The sequence below is a fragment of the Tauraco erythrolophus genome, chromosome 19 (assembly GCF_009769465.1).
Source record: "Tauraco erythrolophus isolate bTauEry1 chromosome 19, bTauEry1.pri, whole genome shotgun sequence".
NCBI lineage: Eukaryota > Metazoa > Chordata > Aves > Musophagiformes > Musophagidae > Tauraco > Tauraco erythrolophus.
Window position 1 is genome coordinate 5,293,818 of NC_141483.1, and position 27,594 is coordinate 5,321,411.

The 27,594-nt window shown below is 42.8% G+C and overlaps 1 protein-coding gene across 2 annotated transcripts in view; it reads left to right on the top strand.

The window, feature by feature from the left end:
• Nucleotides 1-27,594, top strand: part of BCR (BCR activator of RhoGEF and GTPase) — a 97,317-nt gene that overhangs the window by 22,950 nt on the left and 46,773 nt on the right. For both annotated transcript variants that reach the window (XM_086623289.1, XM_086623290.1), the window contains one exon: nucleotides 26,315-26,499. In XM_086623289.1, coding sequence (XP_086479415.1) covers nucleotides 26,315-26,499 — 185 coding nt within the window. The remainder of the gene's footprint in view (nucleotides 1-26,314; nucleotides 26,500-27,594) is intronic.

Sequence of the window (27,594 nt, forward strand, 5' to 3'; positions counted from 1 at the left end):
GTGGAAGCTGTGGATTTCTGTGGCTGACTAAGATGCTTTGTCAGACAGGCTTTTCTTCTCTCCTTGTCCCAGAAAGGCTGCAGGCAAGCAAGGCTGTAGCGTGCTTCACTTTTTCTTTTTTAAATTCTCCAGCCTTAGGTGGACTTGGAATTTCCCCAACATTAAAAATTAGCCCTCAGAATAAATAACTGCAAGCCGAAAGGAAGGAGAGGACGTCAATACATGGGCATCTGTGTGCTTGTTCCGTTGCCTCCCCCGTTTTCTTGAGTCCCTTTTTCCATGCTTGCTGATGCTCTCCCTGAGTGTGTTAGGGGAGAACACCCTCCTCCCCGCCCCCACACCTCTCCTCTGCAGCTGCCAGAAGAGAGAGGCACAAAAGCTGTCTGTCTGCTTGCTTCGTGGGCACAGCTGATGGCTCAGCAGTGCTTTAGAAACTTATGCTCTGCTACAGGTGCTGGAGAGGGGAGGGAGCTGGTGGGAGGGGGGCGAACACTCTGGTGCTGTTTCCTTGGGGACTGGGGGGAATTCCTGAATTTTTATCTGCTGCAATGTGGAGCAACAGGAAGGGTTCTTCCTGCCCCATACACACTGTGAAGCCTTTGGATCTTCAGCCCTTTTCTGCCCAATGTAGCAAGATGGAATTTCCTCTGTCAGCTACACAGATCTGTTTGTGAAAGAACTGTAGATTGATTTTAGGGTGCAAGTGCCTTTGTCAAGGTTGTGCATGTCTGGAACAACAGTTATTTCTTTTTTTAAGGAAGGATTTTGGGGTCTGACTTGCTTTTCGAAAGTTCTGTGCCTTGTCTCAGTGGTACTCTGTCACTTGGAAACGTTCATCACCTTCAAAGGGATTAGTGGAGGTAGTTCTGAGCCTTTCATAAGAAACCCACCCTAGAAATACGTGTATTTTTAATTACACATTCTGAACATCAAAACTGCCAATTCTTCTATACAAGAAAGTCTATTTCTTCCTCAACAGAAAATGCCTCGGAGGCTGCAAGTTCAGCTCTGATTAACAGCCACTTGGATCAGTTCAGAATCTGTTGTAAATTAAAGTGTACAGGCAAACTTTGTTCTTCCGTTATTTGTTTCGATAGGGAAGGCTGGAGAGTGGTGGGAAGTAGAGAGGAGTATGGGTGACAGAATATTGTTTTTGGTTGTGATAGGGATGCCAAGAAGCTCTTTATGTAAAGGCTGGGGTGAAGGAGCAATCATCTTTGATAACAGAAGGACTTTCTGTCTATAATCCTTGTGTTTAGGTACTGCAGAGAGTGTGCCATCTCCAGTTACGAAGGAGTGAGCTAAGGATAACATGAAGTGTGACAGAGTGCTTGTGTTTTAAAAACTGTCACCTCATTACATGAATGTAGTTTGGATTTATAAAGCTTGAGAAAATTACTGCTTGAACAGATATTCATTGAAAGCTCTGAAGATGAAACGAAACTGAAATTTTCTTTTATCATGTTTGGTTTTGCTGATAGCTTCATGCATCATCTGCCAAGAAATCACTAATCAACAGGACCAGAATGATGGCTGACTGTCCTCAGGTGCCCAGTCAATTCTAAAACTTTTGCACATCTGGAGTCAGTGCCACTCAAGATGACGGTATCTGTTACCACAGTTTTCTGGTTTTAATTTTAGTTTTGTTTCTATCTCCCTAGCAAAACATGAGGTGGTTCGTGCATTGGCTTGTTTCTTTCCTTCGATTTAGTGGTAACCACACCCAGAGTTCAAGCCCCAGCACACTTTACATTCCTAATTCTTTAACTGCTGAAATACTGGCCAGAAAGTGCCAATAAATTTGTTTTGGCCAGTACGGTTTTTCTGCATGAGTTGAAGTATCTGGGGATGTACTGTAGACTCAAAAATCTAAATGTGTCGTGTACACTGGTGAAATCCTGAAAAAGAAGGTTCTTCAAAGCTCTGCCTGGCGTATTTGAAGCATTGTCTGTGTGAAACTCAGATTTAGATTTAGATGATTTGGAAAAGCCTTGTGGTACCAGCTCTGAAATCCTGTTCATGTCTCACGTGTTGATTTGTGCATGTGAACATAACAGAAATAAACTCTTCTTTGCTCAAAAGAAATTGATCTGCAGAGTATGACACCGTTTATTTAAGTCTGATTCCAGAATGTTTTAAAGCTAAATTGTTACAACGGAATCAGTATGTTCCCTTATGATGATGGTTAATTCAGGGGAATTCCTGAATTTTTATCTGCTGCAATGTGGAGCAACAGGAAGGGTTCTTCCTGCCCCATACACACTGTGAAGTCTTTGGGTCTTCAGCCCTTTTCTGCCCAATGTAGCAAGATGGAATTTCCTCTGTCAGCTACACAGATCTGTTTGTGAAAGAACTGTAGATTGATTTTAGGGTGCAAGTGCCTTTGTCAAGGTTGTGCCTTTTCATAGGAGACTATGTCCTCTTGTAGCTGCAAAGCTGGGTTTATAAATGGAAATTAATGGAATAGCTTGATGGAAAATCTGTGTATTTGGTTTACTTTTCTGTAGAATTTTTTTATCAGTCCGATCTTAGCACTTAGGTCAGGCTTCATACTGAAGCTGAAAACTGGTGTGAGACAAGGGTGATTTATTAAATGAGTTGACTTTGGGAAGGCCTCAGTAACATGATTTGTCTCTGAGCGAGTGGCCAGACTGCTTGTGCTGGTATAGCAGAGTGGTGTTCCCACAGCGCTGTCCAACTGGACTGGCGAGTTGTGACCCCTCCTGCCTGGAGCGGCTCCTTCCTGCCTTTTGTGTCCACTCCTCTCTGGGAATGCAGTTCTGCTGTGGTCAGAACTAAGGCTGTAGAAATACCTACATAATTTCTCGATTCTGTGTGTCGGAGAAGCAGCATATAAAGCATGTAATGCTGCCACTTTTTCTCCTGTAGTGGTTTGTAATCTGGAAATATGCGTGGACCTGTCATCAAGCAGGGTTCTTCATTTGAACTGGCATCCATCCTGTTTGGTCTCTGTTGCCTCTGGGGTAATCATTTTCAGAACCATCTCTTTGCTGCCCTCTCTCTCTATAGATGTCTTCTTAAACAGACTCGTGGCTTGTCCATTGTCCCTTCAGCTTGTTGCCCTTGTTGTCACTGTAAGGTGATGTACAAGGAAAAAGGGTTTTATCACTGCAGTAATCTTCAGGCAGCTCATTCTTCTGGTGCTGAAAAACTACGTCGTACTCTCCAGGAGGCTAATGTCTTCAGAATTTATTGAATAACTGTGTTATGACTGCAGCCGTAATAAGCTATAATTGTAGACAAATGCATGTACGAGCTGGTGGCTGACACCATTTCTGTGCATGCATAATGTCCTTATCTGTGTTCTTTTGGGGAGCTGTTGCAGTCTGGTCTTACTTGCTTTACTGTAGCAACGTTGGGAGGCTCCTTCCTAGGAAATCTGGTTTTATAACATTCTGAAAGCAAGACAGATAACACTCCTTTACATGTGCTGTAAAAGATGTAGTTCTGATGTTACAGCTTGCTGTGCACACATTATCAAACGTTTTAAATGTCTTGCAGAGTGTGTTAGTTTTTTAATTTGCGTGCAGAGAATTTTGTGGTTCAGCAGTAAGGCCTTTTCTCCTCACCTTTGTGCAGTGCATGAAATGAGCTCCTGTGAAACTATTGTTTCAGGAAAAGATACACAATCTGATTCATTGACATGCTGATGTTTTGGCATCCAGTGTCATCCATATGCATATAATATAAATTTGTTCGTTCAGTCAGCATAAGAGCTCTGACCCTATAAGTCTTTGAGACTTACGAAACTTTTTCCTACTTGCTAAATGTGCGAGACTCATGTGGAGTGGTTTGGTCACCTGGAGCATCACACCTTCCTCTGCCACGGCTACCCGTGCAGATGTTGTCATGAAGGTGAAAGTCATCCTTAGTCAGGGCAGAGTCTGTGCAGAGGCTGGTGTGTACCTTCTCTTCCAGAGTCAGTGTAAGGAGACAAGCGCTCTTGCAGAGCTTCATGCAGGTCTTAGTTTCCCTAAATATTTAATTGCGTCGTGTAGGTTATCCGCTGGTGTGTGTGCAGTGTGGTCTTCCTTATCTGTGTATGGTGCACGGAGTGTACTGCTTGTGTAGCCCCTGAGCATACTGTGTAACTTGTCAGATCTAAACTGGTTTTCAATGACTCGCCCCAGGGTTACTCCTTGTCCTCACTGAAGGGTGCTTTCCTGCTTATTTTAATTAGGAGTGTTTCTTCATTCTATTTTAAATAAAATACCGTCTCCTTTTTTTTTTTTTCCTAATTTGACAGGCAGTGTTGTAGCACGCTGTTGGGAGGCATTGATTAAACAAAATATTTGAATTTGCTTATTTAAGTGCTTTATTTTACAGAAATATTATAAAGAATCAAAGTAGATCAAATGATCTGCAGATCTAGCTGTGCTTGCTTGTACATACTGAGAGCATCTTGCTTTGTGCATTTGTGTTTCTGGAGGAGTGGTTTTGTTGTGTTTTGAATTGGATTGTTTTGCAAATGACTTTTTCATCTCATAAGGAGAACATGCTCCAAAGCACTAGTGTCTGACTTTTTAGTGTTTCTTCTAGTGTTTTTAGTCTTTCTTCTAACCATATGTTCTGACATATAGTCTCACTGGCTTCAGTAGAAAGAACTTTATCAAATTAATTACAAGAACCTTTTTTAGTAACGATCTCTTTCGTATTTCTCTGTCTTGGCCCGCAAATATCTCAAATTTTTCATTGGGAAAAAAGCCAGTTTGTGAGACAGAGACCAGACCTGTAAATTTTTAAGATGGTAGTAAATATTTCAGTGCATTACATATAGGTAACACATCCAGAGTTCAGATTAGAAATGTCTCTGAAATGTAGATTGTCTGCTGAAAATCAGTGCTGACGAGCATCCACATAGGATTTGATTTAGCAGGGGAAACCAGCTTGGAAGCGGTAACACAGAGAAAATCTACAAAAAGTACTAGGCAGCATTTTGATGAACAGAGCACATTATTCCAGTGTGGAAACATTGTCTCAGCTGTTTGACTAAGAATTTCCAAATGTTTGATAGTACAGGCTTGTTTTCTTGTGCCTCACTTCTGAGACCTTATTTCATTTTAAGTCTAAAGATGGAACTCCAGCTTTATAATGACAATTGCCATGCTGATAACTGTCTTTAGGAATGTGGTGACAACTTAAAAGCATTGCAGAATGCGGCACATGAGCATAAATGAGAAGCACAGTTGCTGAAATGGGTTTAGGAATTAAGTTAGTCTGCTTGTGTATTTCTCAAAATGCTGTCTTTTTTTATTCCAGGGGACAACCTTTTCTCTAGCAAGATCTGCAGTGTGACATGGGTACCAGATTCAAAACAAAAGCAAATTTTAAAAGTGCATCTGCTCCAATATGGCTTGAGGTGATAAGAAATCAAGACTTTACACTGCTGTGCTGTTTGGAGTACAGTTTCTCTGCCTGTGGGCAACAGCATATGCAGTTAAGGTGCACCAAATAACTTTTCACACACCCTTCTTAAATCATACCATTGTATTTTGGGACAAAATAAGAGGCAGGACTCCGGAATTTCCTGGCATTTGTTGTAGCGCTAGAAGTACGGTATATTTTTAAATCCTCCCCCTCTTCTCTTTTGCTCAGTCCCCTCTTTGACACTTTCAAGTGTTGCTACCAATGCCTCTCTGCAAAGGATGAGATTGCAAAGCTTCCTCATCTGTTAGACTGTGGTCTTCAAATTCCTTTGTGTTAAAGGGAATTAACGTGGCTAAAGGCTGGCTTAAAAAGCTCTGCTGGTACGTGTTGCTCTCCAAAGAACGGTTATGCACATCAGCTATTTGCCCTCAGTTTTGCTAGGAAGGAGAACTAATTTTCTTTCCTGCAGAATTACAAGATTCGGTTACTTCCTGAGCCTAAAATAACATGTCCAGTTGCTTAAACCTTGTTAGTAAGCTGAGAGTTGCTGAAGAAGCATTTGCTTCTTCCACTCCTCAACCTGTCAAGTTTTCAGATTATCCTTGCTTGTGTTCTGCTGGTAGATACCAGGTGGAAAATAATAAAGCCCCTGTGCTTATCTGTGGTCAGCAATGACTGAAAAAGAGGGCTTATCTCTCCTCCCCATGTGTCCTAGAGGAAGCCAGGCTAAAGCAGTGAATCCCAGTTCTTAACAACAGGAAAACACAGAACTTGACTTAAAGGGAACGATTGATTGGAGAAAACAAAAAAAAAAGACATCAAATAATTGGGATTGGTGTCAAGTGGCTGAAGGTATATTTGTGACTTGCTGAGGTATGGCAGTGACCCAGCTGCCTTCCCACTGCAAATAGAGAGCTCCTGGAGCAGTGGAAACTACTGAGGCTGAACAAGCAGTCTGGTCGTATGTGCTGGAGGTCAAAGAGCATCATCCTATGGATTTTTTATTTTTTCTTTAATTGAAATGTCATCCTGTGGAAGCGTGCATAACAGGTTTCAGCATAATGTAGACAGTGAGACTCCAGATTGTCTTTATAAAGCCTGTGTGTGAGCGGAGGGATGGTGGTGGGATATATACAGGAGTTGGCTTCATCTTTGTCTTTGTTAAGCTTCCTTGTGTTGCAGTACCTTGACAGTGAATGTGATGATGTGTTCCAGAGCATGATTCTAGGAGAAGTGGAGGATGCATGAGAGAGAGATGCCCTCAAACAATAACCTTCCTACCTGTAAGCTCTCAAAATAATAACACATAACCATTCAAGAAGATGCCAAGACAATTACTGTAAAAGCTTGTCCGAAGACTAGCTGCTGGGACTGGCATCAATGAAATCACAGCTGAAGGAAGCGCGTAGGGGTGAAAACTATAAACATTATGAGTTTGTGACTGATGCAGTTTTTTCTCTGTGCCCTTGCAGAAGCTTTGATTAAAGGATTGGTAGTAGGAAAGGTAAAAGAGGAGGAAAACATGGCATCAATAAGAGCTTGACTGCAAAATAGTGCATTGCGGCTTGGTGATGATGGGGACACATGTAAGATTTTGGGGGTCTTGGATTTATGTAATTCTGAAATTCTACTGTTGTGTGTGGTGGTGTATTTTGCTTGTTTCTATAGTAACTTGAAGATGTCTAATTTTCCTTGTCTCAGACAGCTGTTTCTGAATGATGTTTTGGAATTTCCCCTCTTTGCAGTTGAATAATTCAGTCCTTAGCTGTGTAGACTATCCTCATTCACTTACCAAACCCTCCCTGCTGTGAAAATTGGTTTGTTGTGTAGGTACTTTCTAGCAAGGGGCTAGCCTAAGAAAAATTGACTTAATGTTACTTGTAATAGCTGGCTTTTGCCCAAAGATCTCAAAATATTTTTTTAACTTTAAAGTAAAAGTTCTGAGCGTAAGTGGATATTATCTCAGTTTAAAAATGGAATAGGTCAGGGAATTGCTGGATACTAATCTGGTTCTTCCTAGAGTCTAACTGTTCACTTGCTGAACAAAATACCCTGATCTCCTTAGCTGTTGTCTTTCTGTCACGTTTCCTGATAGTAATGAATAAAATAATAAATTTAGCACATCTATACTTTTAGAAAGATAAATAGTAATGGAAAAACTTGGACGTTAGACGAACAACCACATTTCTAAAATACTGGGTCTCATCCCTATTACATGAAAGGAATTGCTGTCCCAGATGGCTAAATACAAAGGGATTAGATGTACAGCAGGATTTCGTGCCTTGTATTGTCTTAGTAACTGTGGTGCCACACTGTCAAACCTTGAAAAAGAGTTTCCTAGACACTTTTTCAGTGATTGCTGTGAATCACTGACTCTTTTTTTGTCTGACTTTGTATATATGCAAGATACAGAGAAGTACAAGTTCGTTGTACTGCTTCTCGTGAATAATGAACTGCCCAAGTGATTCTGGAAGTAGTGGTAGGTTTTGCCGGTTTCTAGAGCAGTCTGATTGCATTCAGAGAGCTGTAATGTTACAAGCAATTGAATTTAAGTTACTGGAATACTCCTAATTTCCAGCAGTCCTGGAGGCGTGGAAACTTTCTGCCTTGGATTTCCTGCATGCCAGGACTTCCTTTCTCCAGCTGTCATTCTCAGAGAAGCCACCTTCTTTTTGCCATCCTGTCTCTTTGGATTGTCTTCTCTGTTTGTCACCAGCTCGTCTACTCTTCTTTTTCTCCTCGGTTTAAATTTTTGTTTCTACCCCTGCAGAGAGAAGCTCACCCTAAATTAAGTTTTAGTTTTCCTTATTTGCAGCTCTAGCTCACTTGGTGCAAAGCTATTTCCCTGTAAGTTAGTTTTAAGCTTTGTGGCAGAATTTTGATATAATTCTTACGTTACCAGGATCATCCATTAACTACTGCCAGGAGAGGCGTTAACTCACATGCACGTATAATCTCTTACACAGCTGACGTTAGCTATGTTCCCCATGTGAGGAGGAAAAAGGTTTCAATGCCTCTAATGCAGTAAAAATCTCTGTAGCTAGGAATTCCTGACCCTTTGGATGGAATACTGAAGGAGCATTCAGAAATTATCGGGATTGTTTGCTTGTGCAGAAAAAAGTTGTTTGAGTTTCCATTTTAAAGTAACTGCTTTTTTGTAACTTTTATTTCAAGCCTTTTCTTCAATCTTTTCTTCCGTTTCTTCTGGATAGTACTGCAGGATGTCTGTGCTCTATTTCTTGCAAGTAATGACACCGCAAGAAATACCACTTCTTTTTCCATGTGTGAGCTCTTTTCATCACTGATCGAGAGCCTTGCTCTGTAGGATCACTCTCATGGGCTCTACTATTTAAAGAATGGAAGAGTTTTTGGCATTGAATGTCATTGTGTATAATACTTCTCGTATCTGGCCTGAGAACAGAGGGAAAGACTAGCACTGGGAACAGGGAAATAGGTTTGACTAGACCTGTTATTGTGTTTTAAGTAATAAAATATATAAAATAAGTAACTGTAGTAGTGGTTTGGGCTAGTGTTCAATTACACGTGGTGAAACTAAATGGGAATCTGTTACATTTAAAGAAAGTAAGCAGGAGTGGCTTGTCCGGGGTGGTTCCGTCCTTCCCTTATATCGAACTCAATAACCATGGGCAGTGAAGAGGGAGAGATTTAAGATACCCAACAACTAGATGTGGAGCAACTCCTGACATAAAGGCTTCTATTTACGGCATCTTTCCCACCCTTACCCCCCTTTCGCTTCCCTTAAATATATATTTTATACACAGCATTTGGGCCTATTAGTTGAGCTGGCTTTGCTAGGTTCAAAAGGGGAACGTGGTGTTTTGAGGCTAGGCACTAAACCACAAAACTAGCTGAGCTGATTGCATGATGCCCAAAGCCTCCTGGCACACGATGCAGCCTTGACCTCATATTGTTTGCAGGCCTCCAGATGTGGAGGGCTGTGTACATGACCCACACTGTTGCATTCTTCGGATCTCAGTCATGTATGGACGGCATTCAGTAGAAAAAGTGGATTATTAACAGAATTCAAAAGAGATGAGAATCTTTACTGGATGAGTTCTCTTCAAAGTTTCTTACCAAGCTGAATAGGGCAACCTGCTGTGTTGCAGACCAAGTATCCTGGCATCTGTACAGCTATAGGGTGCAGCATTCTTCTTGTTTTACAAAAATGCTTGGGACTGTGAAATAGGAATATTCACATACAAAAACTTTCCAGCCTTGGCAGACCTTGTGGACTAAGCAAGAGAAGTCTGAGGTTCTTGGAAGATACCAGACAAGAAGAACCTTTGCATCCTGGTCAGTGAGAAGCAATGGGGAGAGGCAAGCCTGTCCTATCTACAGGGCGGATCAGAGAGAAAATACCGTTACTGGGAGAGGGACACTGTACTTCTGTACTTTTTATATGCCTGAAAGGTGAGTCTGGGTTTGAATAAGAAATTGTATATCCAGAGGGAAGCTCATATTGCAGTATGGTCATTCCAAGTTTTTGCTGAGAAGTGAATTTTAAACACCTGTCTTTTGAATGCTCAAGCTTTATTAATGCCTGCTAGTGCACATCTCTCCACATTCCCCAGTATAAGGCACAGCATGATTGCCTGTGCTCCCATGTGCCAGCAGTATCTGCTGGTTCTTTACATACATCTGGTGAGAAATAGCGTCAATTGATGATGTCCTTGTGAGACTAGTTCCTGAGATGCCAAGACGTGGTGGTCCCTGGTGAATACTAGTTCCACTTGTGCCATTTGCCTGCCTGGGCATGGAGGATGAGGGGCCTAGGCCCTTGTGTTTAAGGGGTGCTCTGGGGTTCAGCACCATTTGGTGCATTGCTGGTAGCTGTAGAGTTAATACTGTTGTCTGACAAGACCTCCTGTTGCTGTAACTGCTTTTGCCTGACTCTCGAAGGGGATTCATCCACAGTGAGTGCATGCTGGGTTGTTATGCCTCTGTTACCTAGTGTCTGTGTCATCCCCGACACCTTCTGCTGGGAGAAGTGCCAGCCTCATGTAAAGAGCCCCCTCTGAGAGTGGCTGATAGCCAGTAATCCCTTTAGAAAAGCCTGTGTGCCGCAAGACTGCTGTGCTGCAGATCCTGCTGTCACTAAATTTTGCGTTTCACCCTTGGCTTTTTGCCAGGTCCCGTGGGGACCTTGGTTTCCAAGAAGCAGTTACAGAATAGGAATCGTGGCAGCTCTTGGCTGGGACCTATCAGTTGGTGCTCATCCTTCCCTGTGGGAGGGATTAAGCCATGGAAGGAGGCTCCTGTGTTAGGCTCAAATCCTCATAATCAAGACACAACAGCAGCAGGAATACTTGGTGGTACTTTACTAAAGCGCATCAGGTCTGAGACTCTCTCTGCCTTTGCTCCTGTGACCCTTTGTGCCTCTTGGAGGCAGAACAGCTGGTGTGCACGACTTCAGGTTCAGTTGAAGAGTACATCTCCAGGCTTTGGAAGAGGGACTTTGCAGTTGTAAGGTCCTGTAGTGATTAGGAGAGAATAGGGGTAGTGGCTAAGGTTGAGCAACCGAGCCCTTTGGTTAACATCTGGTGTATGTGATGTCCAGCCCGTTGTACTGCCACCCTTTGAAAAGGGTCAGCTGTGCTTTTTTTTGTCAACATCAGCTGCTAGTCATAGGCAGAGGAGAAACTGTACCTAATCTTGCAAAAGAGTTGGATAGTCTGGATCCTCATGCTCCTGCTGAAGAGCAGCATACTAGTCAAAGTCGAGACCCCATCTGCTTGACATAGAACTGAGGATTGAGTTCTTTAATCTTTGAGGAGTAGTTGGTGGGCACAAGGGTACGCAGGCTTCACCGAGGAAGTTCTGACCTTGCTTGCTGAATTCAGCCTTCAACTTCATGAAATCTTTGTGTTAAGATTCATTAATACACATGGAACATCAGTGCAGGTGCTTATGAAACGTCATGATTTTTCTTGGCTGTTACATTTACGAGTAATATGCAAAAGGAATGAGTTATACTTGGTTTGTTTCTCTTCTCTAATTTCCATCTGTTAAAAACAAACCCACAAACAAAAACGAGGCTATTCCATCATTTTTGATCTCTACCAGGCTGCTGGTAAAGACGGCTTGCCTTTTATGAAATGATCAGTTGGTACTGAGCTCCAGCCCATTTTTATTGTAGAATAGAAGAGGCATGTTTCACTTCCTGTAGCTCCTTCTGTGTCCAGCCACTTGTGGTCCACAAGCCCTTTTGCTGATGTGAAACGAACAACCTCAACGGTTGTGATTATTAAGAGGAACAAAGTGCCAGAGGATTTGTCATCTCTTTTGTGTGAACTGTGCTTCTTGCATTACTACTTGATGTCGTTCTCCGTGGCATCTTTAACACCTGTTGATTTTATAGTCTACTCTTTTTGATTGAAAGCTTCTTGGACAATGATCTAGGCTAAAATTTGCTCCAGTAGCTTGTGTCTAAGTCTTATTTTCATTACTTGGGCTTATGAGGCACCAGTGTGGTCCCAAAAATTCAACTCCATGTCCTATATCAGTACTCCCCTCTTAATTCACCTTCCCAATATACCTTTCTTCTTTTCTATATTTAATGTTTTTATTTTTAGGAGAAGAAATTAGTATTTGGGACAGAAGAGGAGCCTCTTGAAGGCGATGGTTGTTGGTTTTTGTTAGTGATATCCGGAACAGGATTTCCATTGCCACACAGAGCTTTTGTTAAAAAAATACGTGCCTGCAGTGCTGAGTGGGTGCATTTTACGAACTATATAAAATCTGTACTGTGGCATGCACCACTCCGAGGAATTAAAACAAATCCCAGGTTAAGGTTGGCTTTTTTTGGTCTGTCTTCCATTCTGGCCAAACCCCACTCTTGGGGCAGGAACCAGCTTTCCACTTCATGTGAATGGATACCCTGCTTGGCACATCGGAGAGCTAGTCCCACATAGCAACTTACAAGTAGTATTGCTGTCTTTCTGCTGTAGGAATATTGACAGGAATCTTGTCCCACTAATTCTTCAGTTATCTCAAACCTATCGAAGTGCATGAGGCTGTCAGACAGTGAAGTTGTTTAAAAATGCTGCTGAAAATTAAAGTGAAGCATTAATCCAGGAAATGTAGCAGTGTGCAGAGGTTTTGTAGAAAACAGTTACTGTGCTGTTGAACAGTATCTGCTCTGTGCAGCTTGCAGTCTAAAACGTCAGAACTTCTATTTCAGGGCTGTGTCAAATTGCTTGAAGCTTTTTAGGGCTGGACCAAGCATCAACACAACACATCTTCCAAGTTTCTGTAAAAGTCCTAGTAAAGCAGTATCTAAATATAGTGCTGATGTACAAGTGTTCCTTTCTTTTTCCCCTGTTGTGTTTTACTTGCTTCTGGTTGTACGTTTATTCCATTTAAAGAGGGTTAGGTTTTTCTCTGAAGTTTTCACTCAAAATATTTGACTGCCTACAAACACGATATGAAAGACGAGATTAAAATAAATAAATACATTTCCTATAAAAGGAATGAAGATATGAGGCAGCTGAGCTTTAAAGCAGCCAGCAGGCCACAGCTGTGCTGCACGGAGGAGCGCAGCCATCCTTCTGGGTGTGTGCTCTGTTGCTGGCACAAAGATCAGCTGTACGTACAATTTACTCAGTTCAGAGTAAGTATGTGTGCCTGGCTAATCTTTTTCCATTCCAAAATGGTCTGGTCAAGTGAGAAACCATGGCCTGAATCCTCTCCCTCTGATGAGGGGAGCATAACTGAGGATTTCTTCTGTTGTCAAGAGATTGATCCCCTTCCAGTAAGCAGTTTATCCCATCTAAGATTCTTGTTTGCTTCTGGACATGCCGCTGCCCTATATAAGGAGTTTACGTTGACACCATTCGTAAATCAGTTGTTTGGGGGTAGGTGGGGTGAAACCAGCTTCCAGTGCAATACAGATTGATGTGAATTTGTATTTCCCCACCTCTGTCTAGTTCAATAAGGCCAAACAATCAGGTAGGTCTGTATTCTTTCTAAGGTGTCTGGTCAAGATGCTGAGACCATATGTGTATTTGTAATGCATTTGGGCACAAAGTTCTGTTATCTATTGCCCCACACAAAGGGCTTTTGGAAGCTCTGTGGCTTGAAGATTTTGGATTTTTTCTCAAAATTGAGGTTTTTCTCTTTGTAGCTGTAGGTGGCATTTCTTAGAGCTTCTCTTAGTGGTTCTTGGATTTGTAGATTCTTTTTCCTGTCAAAATACAGATTTTAGTGTGAGTTCATGCAGAGCATCTCATAGCCAGGGTTTCCATGGCCATTATTCAGGTGCCAGTCACGGGCATTCAGGCCTGCTCATTGCTTTGGCTGAGCACAAGATGCTTTTAAGCTCCTTGTTTGCATGCTGCAGTGAGCAAAGGGCTGAGCAGGCTCGGCTCGGTGGTCCCTGACACAATGGGAGCTGGTTCCATCACCACCTGCCTGCTGGGAACTGCCCGGGGCTGTTAATGTGATGGTGCTGTTGGTGGTTGATAGCTCATTCCAGACAGCCCCTGTTCCAGCTACTCCCACTTACTTTCCTTTTTAATGCTTTGTTCTCTAGCAAAATGTTGCTTGTAAAGGGGGGAGGGAGGAGATCCCAGGCTATTATCTGCTAAGTAGGTCGTAATTCTGGTAAATAATTGATTTATTTTTTTCAGGCTTGAAATCAGAAGCAGGCCTTAAGTGCCAATGTCAGACCACTGTGATTATCATTCCTTCTGGAATTTCAGTGCTTCATCTTGGGGAATGGTTGTTTGGCTCTTTTGGGAGGGAGATGCCACTGGAAATAAAAGGAGAGAGTAACTCTAAAACCACATGGAGAAAGTATTTCTTTTGCTGCTGTACTGTTTTTAAAGTTTTCTTACTCTTAGCTACCTCCTGGGGGGGAGGGGGGGGGGCGGGTAAACTAATTCCCTAGGTCTGCTTCTGGCTTGTGTTATGCTCTGGACTAGCTGCTCAAACTCTCTCTTTACCTGTGGGGTTTTTTTTTCTTGTTTTGTGTGGTTTGTTTGTTTGTTTGTTTCTTTTTTTTAAGCATTGGAATTTTAAAATGAAAGTGTTAGCAGCAGCAAGCATCATCCCTGGCTGTGGCTGCTCTGTCTGTGAGTGCCCGTGCTGGACTGGTTAATCTTTTAAAATCTTACCCTGCAGTGCGGACTGCGCAGTAGGAGTCTGGTGTGGAGTCCTTGGGTTCAGCCTGTGTTTCGGCACAGCCGAATCCTGTTCCCAGATAGTTGGGCAAACTGATCAGTCTTCTACTGTGGCAGGTGTGTGTGTTTATGTATGCATATATGTAAACATGCTTGGTGTATATATTTTGTGTTTCTTGATACTTTGTGTCCAGAGCGTTTCCCTAATAAGCTTCCTTCACCACTAGGAAAAGAGAAGGTCTTGTGCAGGAAAGTGAGGTGTGGGGACCGTGCCCCGCCTCCCCCAGATATGTTTCTTTTGTGACTTGCCTGGGAATGAGTCCTCACTGTTGACAATCCTTGGCTACATCAGCAGCAGCACAGCACCAGGGCAGAGGCTTCTCTAGGGCCTGCAGCAGAGCGAGCTGTTTTCACAAAGTCCTTCTGCTTTGCCCTCTTGTCCTGCACCAGCTGATCTGAATTACAGCTTCTGAGTGCCCTTGAAGAAGTGTGTGCGTGGCAGTCACAGATGCCTGCACAGGCAGCCAGGCTCTGATCCTGCTTGAGTCTGTGTCCCTCTGCATATCCGCGACTCGCCTTGAAGCGCTGGGGAGCCACGGGAGCTCAGTTCTTGGCCTTGGTGTGGAGTTACTGCATGAAAATATTTTGTGACTTGCTGGGTATGTAGACCTCTAATTGTTTGCTTTGAGAGCTACTGTCTGAGCAGGAGCTCTGCTTTGTTTATACAAGTTTGGTTGCAGAAGAAAGCTGTTGGGGGCCACCATCATCTACACAGGTTATTGCATCTCAGTTGGGAATGGTGCGGTCCTGTTTTCCTTTGGATGAAATTCACTGGCATTTTAGTGCTTCCCCTTAGCATGGCTCCAAAATCACTTGTTGGCTCATTCATGCTGTGGGATGGCAGGGCGTAATGAAATTGTGGTGTAACACATCTGTGTTACCAAAATAAGCTCCCTCTTATCCCATGTTTTGATAAAATCTGAACAGCAGTGAATCAGTCAATGATGCTGAAGTGTAAAACAGCGTTGTTGATGTCTGATGGAGCAGAATCATAGAATGGTTTGGGTTGGAAGGGTCCTTAAAGATCATCTAGTTCCAACCTCCCTGCCATGGGCAGGGACACCTTCTGGATCAGGTTGCACAAAGCGTCATCCAACCTAGACTTGAACACTTCCAGGGATGGGGCATCCACAGCTTCTCTGGGCAACCTGTTCCAGTGTTTCACCACCCTCATTGTAAAAAATATCGTCCTTATATCTAATCTAAATCTGCCCTCTTTCAGTTTAAAGCCATTGCCCCTTGTCCTATCACTACAAGGCGTTGTAAAAAGCCCCTCCTCCAGCTTTCTTGTAGACCCCTTTTAGGTACTGGAAAGCTGCTCGAAGGTCTCCCTGGAGTCTTCTCTTCTCCAGGCTGAACAACCCCAACTGTCTCAGCCTGTCTTCAGCCAATACACCCCGAGCTCAGGCTGAGAGGTCTTTCCTCCTACCTGCTCTTCAGGTTCCCTGATAATTCTCACTGGCACCACTGTGCTGCTTGTTCTTAAATTGTTTTTTCCTAAATTTATTCTTCACAATCCGAATAACTAGAGGAGAACTTCCACTTCTAAAAGCAGATTGTGCAAAAGAAGCACGCAGTTTGGGAGGAACAGTTCTGTGGTATGTCAGGTGAGAAGAACTTACTAGCCCAGAACAGACCTTGACATGTGACCCCAACTACCTTCGTCTCGTCTCGTAGTTTCAAGGAAAAGAGGTAGAGTTTATTAATGTTTGTAAGAAGCTGTGTTCTAACTTCAGCAAAAAAAAAAAAGTTTCCAGGACTACCTTACCATAGTTATGAATGACGCAAAACTGTTGTTTTTTTCTTCTCCAGCCAGATGACAGGAAGACACTGAGCTTGAGCAGCAGCTGTGTTCAGAAAAGGTTGTTAGTGGTGTAGGCAGAGCCATCTGCCTAGCAAGGCATGGAGCTTGGGTTGCTTGTTCTAGGCCAAGATGGTAAATCAATAGCTTATTTTTTACAGTGTAACAAGTGAGACAATCAATGGCTGGATTTACAGTGTAAATAGGAAAATGATGGCTAGCTTTATTGGCTGCTTAGTGTCCTAGCTGCACGAGTGAGAAAACAAAACAATATTAAAAAAAAAAAAAAAAGCCAAAATAACTCATCCTGAAAGAGGCTGAAGATCTAGAAACAGAACAGTATTCTTCTCAGGCGCGTTTACTGTTTCTGCTTTTTTTGAGTCAACTTTAATACCGCTTGCTACCTAGGGCTGGTCCTCCCTTCCCGTCTCACAAACCTGTCAGTTCAGTTAAACTCTTGTTTTAACAGGCGCTTTCCTCTCTGCATGGCAGGACTTTTGGTCTGCTCCAGTTAAATGCAGGAAATGGAATATATACATTGTGGGTTTTTTTTATTAACAGATCATGCTGTGGCAATTGGTCCATTTTGTTTCTATTAATTTCCTAATCTCTTCTACTTCTCTGGAGATTCCTGTTGCCAAACGTTGTTTGAAGTGGCTGCAAAACACTGAGACAACTGTGAAGAACAAAGTAGTAAATAGCATGCTGATCAGGGCTGGCATTTTCATCCGTTCACCTGACAAATGATAGAGCCACACGAGGTATGAGAGAAGCAGCCTCCCCCCATGTAGTTAGTACACACAGTTTCCTTTTAGGCTTTGAAACTAGATTTCTTTTTAGAAGTAAAACCAAGGCTGTAGTTTGAGCACAGCAGTAGCACTGACCTGAACAGTCACATTCGTTCCATCCCACCTCTGTGCTCAGTTATGCTGTTGCGTTATGTGGAGATGAGCAGTGAAACGGAATAGGGAGCTGCTCTGGCTTATAAAATATCATTCCTGCCAGTTGTTTTTGGTTTTGTGGGTTTTCATTGTGTTGTTTTGGTTCGTTTTTTTTTTTTAGCTTAGCCAGCTCCTGCTCTGGTTTGCTGTGTGTGCTCCTTGCAAACGTGTCTGTTATGGGACAGTGGAGACGACATGGACAGGAACCTACAAAGAGAGTGGAAACCGCTTGAATCCTAAAACTTTAGCTCTCCTAATGCAGCCCCTGCTTTTGTTGGGAAACAGTCTGACTTCTAGGTTCTTCTCCTCACAGCTATGTGTGGTTCATTGTTGTTTACTTGTTTGGTTTTGTTTTGGTTTTTTAACCTTATTTTTCATGGAAACTTTTTCTCTGTTTCAAACAGTCAGCTTTCACCGCAGAGCTAGTCAGTGCTAAAGCTCCTGGTGCCTTTGGTGCAAAGTCACATGTACTTATGGATGTATCTGCCTGTCCATGTATTTTTATACTGAAAAAAGTACCTAATTCTGAATGACCAGGCCTAAAATTTGCTTTCTGCCTGTTAGACTTGCAGTGTATGAGAACAACTAATCCTGAGTAAGCAATGGAAAAGAAAACTGGAAAGGTGTTCCAGTTTGCTCTGGGATTTACTTTGCCAAGAACATCCAGTGGCCTGACTGCCGACACTAACTGAACATGGAAACCTTTCAAGCCTGCCTGGGAAAACACAGAACAGGAGAGGAATCTAAAGACATAGACCCTAGATGGAAATAGATTCACTGTCTGCTCTCTCCAAGGCAAGAGTCTGAGAGGTATTCATCCAGGTTTCGGGGTGTTACCTTGCGCGATATGACTTAGTGGTAAACATTTAGGAGAAACAGTAAAAAAAAAAAAAAAAAAAAAAAGCAACAGGAGTTTCACTATTTTGGGCCCTTGCCTGCCCTGTGAGTTAAGTGTTCTCACACTCTCCCTTGAATGGATGGAACCTCTGGAATTCAGCCCTGACCAGAATTTCTCTGTCTGTACCTGTTGGCAGTATTTTGCAGTCAGTTATGCTGGGAACATACCTCATTCATATGTGTGTGTTTGCTCACTGATGTTTAGGGCTCTAAGTGATGATGAATAAACCTTCTAAGTGCTCTGGAGGGCGTACAGCAGCCAGTAGGACATAGGCATTGTCAGGCATCATAGAGAAATGTTCAATTCTTCCCTTCTGCAGTAACTATGTGTAACTTTCTTTCCCAACGTTAATTATATACAGGGTGCTTGTAGTATATCCTGAAATTTACAAATTGCTGTGGAGACACCCTGTGTTTGAAAGGCCACAACTTCTAAATGTGTAACTTGCTTTCCTCCTAATCACGACTGTTATCATCAGTTGGACTCCTCTGTCTAGTTTGTGGTGTGCAATGGTTGTGCTTTCCTCCCAGTGCGTCAGTTTGATTGAAACTGATCCAAGTGTCAGATGTCTTGGAGAGATGGGAATTTACACCTCTGCTACTCTTCCCTTGCCGACCTCTGTGGCACGCACTGTGTCAAAGCCTGGCTGAATGTAATGTGTGGATGACAGCTTGGTCAACACTCCTTAGTATGTAGCACTCTGTGGTTGCTATGCTGGAGTTGTCTGAAGCAAAGATGAGGAGCAGGGAAGTTGTGCTGGCTGGCAGAAGGGAAATCTTTGGAATTTGCGTGCTACAGTGCAGTCTTGTCTGGTAGAAGATGGACTCTCTTGGGTGAGCAGGTGAGCTTCCTGAATTTTTCTCTCATGATGACGACTCTCTCAGTAGCCTTAGTGTGCAGTTCTTTCTGTCGGGCGTGAGGATGCCTTAGGCTTCCCTGAGGTGCAGAATGGTCTCAGCAGTCCTGGCTTTCCCATCACGGCTGGGTCACGGAACCTCATTCTGCACGGATATTAGATCTCTATGAATATTAAATCTGTCCTCAGGAAAACGCCAATCAGAGCAAAATGCAACAGCATGTCTCAGTAACAGGCTGCTACGAACAGATCAGACCTGTCCTCTAGGCTCTGCATGAGTTCTTCATGGCATATATGGGCAGACTAAACAACTCTGATCATATTTTTAGATGTTTAGTGGTGTGGGTTTGACACACCTAAGAGATTAAAAGTGGACTGCAGTTAATTCATCTCCTAAAGACTTAAGGGAGCTGTCTGCTACAAGGATAAACCTCGTGTGTGGTAGAGCCAGAAGTTTCTTGGAGGCTGGTTAATGCCTATGGCCTGAGATCCGCCGGGGGAGGGAGGGTGGGGAGAACTGCTGCCATTGCTGCTTCCATGTGCAAGGTACATTGCTTTCTCCTTCTGCCATCTCAAAAATAAGATGCAGTTCTCAATCTCTGCATGCACACGTACATGTACACTCACATGCGCACACACAAACACACCCTTACTCTTAAAAGAAAATTAAATTTTGGGTAAAATGTACATGTGACAGGTACTCGTTTCTGCAGCTGCCTAACGTGCTGCAGGAAGATGACCTATTACAATGGGAGAGGGGAGGATGCAAACCTGAAATGGATATGGTGATTTCAGGAAAATCCGCTGACGTTTTGGATTCACAGAACTTCTTTTTTGATTGCTGTATAAGCTGTAGTTGTCATTCCAGTGTCCAGCTATGTATTTAGAAAGCTCCCTTCTGGGGTACTGTTTCCCTTTTATCCTGTTCCCAAAAGAGTGTTTCGTTGCAAGTGGTCAACATACAACACACTTCCAGAGCCCGTTTCACGTCTGCCCGTAGAAGGGAAACTGCAGCTTGGCTGCATTGTATGAAAGTGCTGGTTTAACCCTGCCTTGGTTTTGTGTGCTGATGGGAGTTTCCTGCGGTGGGCTGTGTTGTGTATCTCACTGCAGTTCTGCTTCTGCAGCCCGTGCTCCCAAACAGCTCGTTCAGCAGTGGTAAGCAAGATCATCCTCTGTGGACGTTCTTCTTCTGTGGCAAATGACAGGGTAGCTTGTAGGAGTCTATCAGCACTGATAGTTGGATTCTCTTCATGTGCTTAATGGAGGAATACAGTTTGAGGCCATAGGCAGGCTTGGAGCTACCTCTTCTTACTTTTTGCCTTTTTGTTTTCATGCTCATCTAATACTAAAGAATGAATTTGCAAACTGAAGGGACTTTTCGTTGCCAAATGAATTGATTTTGTATTTGAGTGGGGGTTTCAGGTTTCACTAAACATCTTTACATGTAGATGTACTGTCTTTACATGGAGAAGAGACACAGAGCGTCTTAGCAGAGCCTTTTCTTCAGCAGTCTGAGAAGAATAAAGCCATAGGGATTTGACATGGCGAACGTATCTTTTTAATTTTTTTTTTCCTTTTGATACTTGATCTTCATTCTGGGACAGGCTTCTGATACAGGTAGACAGCATAATTATTGTTTGTGGATCTCAGTTTTGTGCAAAAGTGTACAAAGTATTAAATGCACCATTTCCTGGTTTTGGAGATGATGATTCAGAAGGTGTTAAGGAAATAAGCAAGATGCTTAGTTCTCTGTAGTTCAACTCTTCTATTTATTTTAGAAAGTGCTGCTGTATTCCCTAGGCAACTGCATTCACAGCCCATCCACACTGATGTACTTCTACATGTGCTCAGCACTGGGCCCAAGTCCCTGATCCTTCTCCAAGTAGCCTGGCCAGCACTAAGAGATAAAATGACAGGATTCTGTATTGTTTATCACCAAGCAAACAGTAGTATGTAAAAGCTGGAGCTAAGGTTGGTAAGGCATGTTAGTAACTTAAAAGTTACAACAACAAAAAAATAAAATGAACAAACAAAAAGCCATCAAAACCAAACTGTCACATTCTGGTAAATTATCCCTAAACCAGGCATGTGTAAATTGCAGGAATTGACTGAGCTTCAGCCTAAAAGAAACTCAAGCAGTGTTTTGCTAATATGGTATCTTCAATTGCAGTACAAGCTTTTTAAGTATCCCCACCCCTGGACTATCACGCATGTGTCCTTCCAGTTTGGATTTCTGTGTCATGAACTACATCAGAGAGCTGATCCAGCTTAGAAGGGGAGTGTCAAAGATATTTTTTGTTGAGCTGCCCGAGTTCTTTATCAGGGCCGTAGACATCTGTGGGGTTGCAGAACTAAGGGGACAAGAGGAGAAAGGGCCACACAGTGGTTTATGGCTTGATGGGGGAAATCTTAAACCCCTATTGCTGCCAAGACAATGCGTTGTCAAACTACAGCCTCACACATTCCCTGGCATAGAAACCCTCAGTCGGAGGATGCAAACTGCCTCAGCTCTCTCTGCTCTGCAGCTGCGGGAATGTTTTTGGAGCGAGTATAGACGTTACAAACCCGTGCTAGCCGTGGTACCGTTTACAATGAAGCCACAGTGATGTGGGGCTTTGGCATGAGGTGCAACTCCCCCTCCCCTTCCAGGATTCTAGTTATTTACTTAGGCAGGCGGGTCTGAGCTGCTGTGGCTTCACTGCTCTTTTAGCAGGATTAGCTAGAGCTGGCTTGGGAGCCTGACTAGCTCGGAAGCTTCTCTGCACGCAGTTGTTAAGCCTCTCAAGCAGCTATGGATGTTGTGATGCTGTGAAAGTATGACACATGCATTTGAGCCATTGTGTGGCCTGGGATTAAGAGCAGCTAATCTTTCTTTTTACTCAGAAGTTAATTTCTTTTTCCCTTCCTGCTTTCGAGTTAGACCTATGGCTTGACTTCATATTCCTGAAGAATGAATGTGGCACCCAGCAGGAAGGGTGTAGGCCACAGGACAAGGGAACAGTGTTGCTGTGCGCTCCCTCAGTGCAAGTGAATTTGTGACTAACTGTAAATTAGTTAGATTCTCTCTTGCCCCCCAGCAGGTAAAATTTTAGACAGTGAGGGAGAGGAGCAATTTAGAAGAGGGGAGGAAGAGGAAAATAAAGAAAAGGAATATTAAGTTTGAGAAAACTGAAAGAGAATGAAAGGGGCAGAGGTGAGAAAGGTGAGAGGATGGAAGCAGTGAGTAGGGGCATGGTGGAACAGGCTCGAAAGCTGGAGCAAAGCAAGGCCAGGGAGGCCATTGCTGTCAGAGCCAAAGGTGGATGTAAATGCTTGAGGTTTTTAGTGAATGTGGGAATTGCTGATGAGCTGTTGAGGCCACAGGTGATCTTCATTGCACCTGAAGATCGTGGTAGTGCAGGAGAGAGGTACTGTAAGAGAATGTGAGAGAGCCAGTGGTAGAAATAGCTGCTCTTGGTAGCTGAGAGGGCTCGTTTGTGAAACTCACAGCTGTTGCTCTTCTCTGCAGGGTGGGATCTCTTAGAGGTTACCCAAAGAGGAGGAGAAAGGGGGTGTGCTGGTGAGGTGAGAGAAGCATGACACGTGTGGAGTAGTGTCCTCAGTATCTCTCTCTGGTGCTGTCTCAATGCAACATGTTTGAATCCATCATCCTTGTGTGCCTACCCTTTTTATTTGTCAGCAGTTGTCTGCTGTTCCTGTGTCTCATCTTTCTCTGGCTTGGATGGCTTGGTTATTGATGACTCACTGGCTGGCCCTAAAAGGAGAATAAGAACCCTCTTAATGCTCGTGCTACCTGAGACACAGGCTAAGAAGCCAAGTGCTCTTGCTTGGGCCCAGCTGCTGTTTCTACTTGCCATCTATCATAGCAGCACCCAGAGCAGCTGGAAGTGTCTGAGCAGGTGGGCTCCTGGCTCTAATCTCTGCTCGAGTCTTTTTGCTCCCAGGTAGAGCTGGAACAGCCTGTGCAGCGTTGTGCTTGGTTTAGGAGATCTGAATAACCTAGTTTCCCTAGCAACAGTGGTCTCTTTAATCACAGAGACACGAGTCTACCTCTGTTATTAGTGTTAAGACTTACGTAGTGTATCTGGCTGCGGTAATACTTTGCTTCTGTTGGAAAAAATGGTAGGATAAAAGCAAGAAGGTCCTTCTGCCTTGGAGATAATTAAAATCTCCATAGGTGGATTTCAGTGCTGTATGCAGCAACAATAGAAAGAAGAGAGATTATAACTACTTCTAAGCGTTTTAATGTGTGAAGGATCCTCGGAGGATACAGAAGTGAAGTTTTAAATTCTGTGTGGAACTTTCTATGCACAGATCTCATGGCAATCTGTGACACTGATAAATTCCTTGTTGAGATGTGTTTTTTTCATTTTTATGGATAGGGAGACAAAGTGATTCAAAGGTAGACTGAATCTTGTTGCAAAGCTAGGAATAAATCTCCTCTTCTGAGCCCAAGTTTTCCACCTGCCCTTTCCTTCTGTTTCAGATAAAGGTTTCCCTGTGCAGTAGGAGACATGTTCTATGTTATGGAAGGTAGAAGTGTGAAGCCTGCTTTTTAGCAGGAGAAAGTGAGGAAAGTGAAAATACTGTGATTCACTGCAAGCCTTTCTGCTAATATATTTCAGTCTGTATTCACTCCCCCATTAACAGAAGTGGAGCAAACTATAAATTTTGAAAGTGAGCATTGGGAATGAAAGAAATATTCCTGCCTTGATTTCTGCATGGCAACATAGTCTTGTTACTGTGTGTGTGCAGGAGAAACTGGTTTGGGTAACAGTGGTTTGAAGAAGCTTCTGAAGGAAAAAGAACTCTTGCTTGATCAAAGGCGTGAAGCATACACAAGCGCCCAGTGCTGATGTTCCTCCTTGGATAATGCCAGTGTTAAATTGCCAGTAATATCTTGTAGCCTTCTTCAGTTAGACAGTTGCACAAGGGACAGCTGATTGGAAAACAGGTGTCTCCACTGAAATTATATGGTGTTAGGGGTGTGTTTGGTGTTTTTAATATGGTATAATAGTGCAGAGATGCAAGGAGGCACCATCCTCCTTCCTATTTATAATTCTGGTTTCTGGAGTCAAAACAGTCCCTTAACCTTCCAGCCAAACAGAAGACTATCCATCTTGTGTGTAAAGCGGCTATTTTTACTTTTTCTTTTCAGTGTTTCCTTGCCTGTTCGGGTAGGGCGAGGTGAGTGCCATGCTGTCTTCTCTTCCACATTCTTTTAGCCAAAGAGCTTTTGAAAATTCCAGCATGAGATTTTTTTGGCTTGTAGGTGTTGTAGACATTATCCAACTTTGGGATATCTAAGTCCTTTCAAGCCTCCGTTTACCAAATCAACTTAATAGGTTGTTTTCTAAATGGTTGGGGAGCTCTGGAAACCTCTAGACAAAAGTACCTTCCAGAGAACATGTACCACTTTCTTTTTTTTTATTTTTTCTTTCCTCCTCCATTCCTGTGGTCTTGCACAATCTAATGAGTCTTTTGAAGAGCTCTGAGAGCTTGAGCACAAGGTAATACCATGAGCGGGTGGGTGACATAAAACTCATTGAGCTTGTTAAAATAATATTGCCATGGTCCTTCAGCAGCCTAAAGGCCTTGTTTGCAGCTGTTATTTAGCCGGGTGGTATTTGGTACGAACCGAGACAGAGGCTCACTTCCACAGTGAGTTTATTGTTGGATTTTCAGTATATTGTTTGCGTAAATTCCCTTGACCAGCTCTCCCTCCCGAATAAGCCACATGGATCAAGTTTTATTCTGTTTCACACAAAGTTCACATCCTTTGCTGGAATGAGTCATGCTTTAACTGAGTTTACTGTGAGGGAGGAAAGTGGGCTTTAAAATGTTACTCCTCCACCCTGCCTTAGTGATGTGTAACAGGATTATTAGTATGCTTGGCAGCTGCTGCTTATTATTTTCACAGAACCTGGATATTTGTGAAAACAAGTAAAAATTGGTTCTACTTGTGTTCAAGTATGAATTTAAAGTGTAATTTTAAGCTCATAAGACAAAACAGCTCTTCTTTTTTTTGTGGCTTTGTCTTCCATCAGGCTCACCTGCTAAAAGCAGATCTAGCTTATCTCCCTGTGGTTGTTTTTCGGTTTTGGGAGAAGAGTTGCATTTTGTGACTTGTAACTGAGGAGGAGGAACTCTGCTGTTTTGTGTCCAGTGGCCCATGCATGACTATTACTGTTACATACAGGACACTTCTGGGCACTGACAGGTCAAAGTGCTTCACAGGCCCATGTAATTAGTAGGTGAGGTTGTCCCCAGCATCTCTCAGGTAAGATGTATGTGATGTGGTGCCACTGTGGAGAAAGCAAATTTTGGTCCTCTGTGTGTATCTCTTTGTGCAGAGAGGTAAAGGACCTTTTTCACCTATAGTAGCAGGAGCTGCTCAGTGTGTCCTTAATACAGATTTTTGCAGAAACAGTCTCTGTATGCAATTACTAAAGATACCAGAATCAATTTTACTACTTATTTCCTGCAGAAATTCGTTGATATCTCATGCAATAATGGTTAATTTGACTCTTCATACCACCATCCTTTTCTGTTGTGTTTTTTTGAGGGGGCGAGATGGGTAGGAGGGGGCAGGATGGTGGTTTGTTCATTTGTTTAAGGAGTTACTTTCAAAATTGAGGAGGAGGAGCAGCCAATAGAAGAGGGCCTCTTGGGATTTTATTTTTGGTAGTAGCCAGTTCACTTCACATGGAAGACCTTTCTTTCCTAGTCCACTTGTTCCTGAGAGATCTGGAAAGAGTTACATAGCTCAGGGGAGAAACATACTACATGCTATCACTGATTGCTGAACTGGCAGGGGCATCATCGGTTCTTGTTCTACGGAAAAAACAGAGTCTGTTACCCTAACCCACTACATTCCTAAACCCAGACTGCATAACGTTCATGGAACCTGCAAAAGGATTTATTTTGATGCTAATGCTTTTGAAGGAAAACTTGAGAGAAGGAGCTGTAATTGAATGAACACCAATGTTAGATATTAGAAAGGACTTTATCTATTAGGACTTAAAATAAGTGAAGTGCACGTTTGGTGACAACATGAGTTTGATTAAATTTATGCCTCCACTTGATCTATATTTAACTACCACACTGACCTTGGGTTTACTGGTAAGTAATCATAATAGCTGGGAGGCAGGCAGTGCCTTGGTTGACCAGCCTGTCTCCTGTCCAGCTTGACTCTGACCACACAGATTTTTCCTCTGTGTTTTACAGATGCTTCCTTCAGTGGCACACCACCTGGCTATGCCTATGATGCAGACCGTGCTGAAGAACAGAGGCGACATCATGATATGATGCCCTATATTGATGACTCACCATCATCCTCACCCCATCTCAGTTCCAAGAGTCGGGGCAGCCGAGACACCCTATCTTCAGGGTCTCTGGAATCTACAAAATCAGTGAGTTCTTTCCTGCCTTTTTGAAGTCAATAAAGCCTTGTAGGTTTTCAAGGGGTAGACTGCTCTAACAGAGAGCAAAGACAGGGCTACGAGCACTGTAGGACAGATTACCTGACATGATATAGCAAAGCCTGACTGACTTTGTGTATTTAAAGCTAAATTGAAGCTTCTAGCTGTTGCTAAGCCTAAACTTCAGGGATAAGAGTTGTGTGTATGATTTTTAAGCTTCAGTTTTTCACCGTTTGTGAATTTTAGTGGAGAGAACTAGTGATTGATTGCTGTTGAGAGGATCTCTAAACACCAGGTATTTTGGAAAGGAGACTCTGAAACAAAACATCCTACAATGTAACATTGATACATCTGTGCGTGTGGGTTGTCATTGCCTTTCTCAAGGAAAATAGGAGTTATTTTCAGGTAGGTTGAAGGCTTTGATTAAGCGTCTAGAATATAAGATCTGTTTCCTTCACTCTGTGAAAATGGAATAAAAGTAATTAAAACTGCCAGGTCTGAAGTATGGTGACTTTGGGTGGGAGATGGCCACTTCTTACAAAAATTTGACTATTCTCTAAATAACTATCTATATAATCAATTATGATTGATACAAAGTTCAGAAAGGACCACCTAGCCTGACCTGTGGTTTCATGTGGACCTTCAGGCTATATTGCTTTATTTTTTCTTCAGGTTCAGTAGCATGGCTATAGCTTGGAACTTAAGGAAAATTTCTATTTTTGTTTTTACAGTAGTCTTGGTAGAGAGTCTGCTGCTTGCCTTGGTATATGACTATTGACTCTGCTGTCTTCACAGTCAAAAACGTCTTAGTTTCAGCTTGAATTAATCAGTTTGATTTTCAACCTTTGTTTCTCTTTATCCTTTCGCTTCCTAGATTGCAGAGCACTTCAATCCCATGTTGCTGTTTCCCTGAGTATCTTTGTTATCTGCAAACTTTTTGTTTCCCCAAGTCATTCATGAAAATGCTTAATAGCACAAAGACAACTGTCACTTCCTTCCTACTGTATTTCTAAGGAAGTGTAGCCAAAAAACCTTGAATTCCCACATTGTAAATGACACTTTGAAATCCGTCATTTAAGTGGTTTA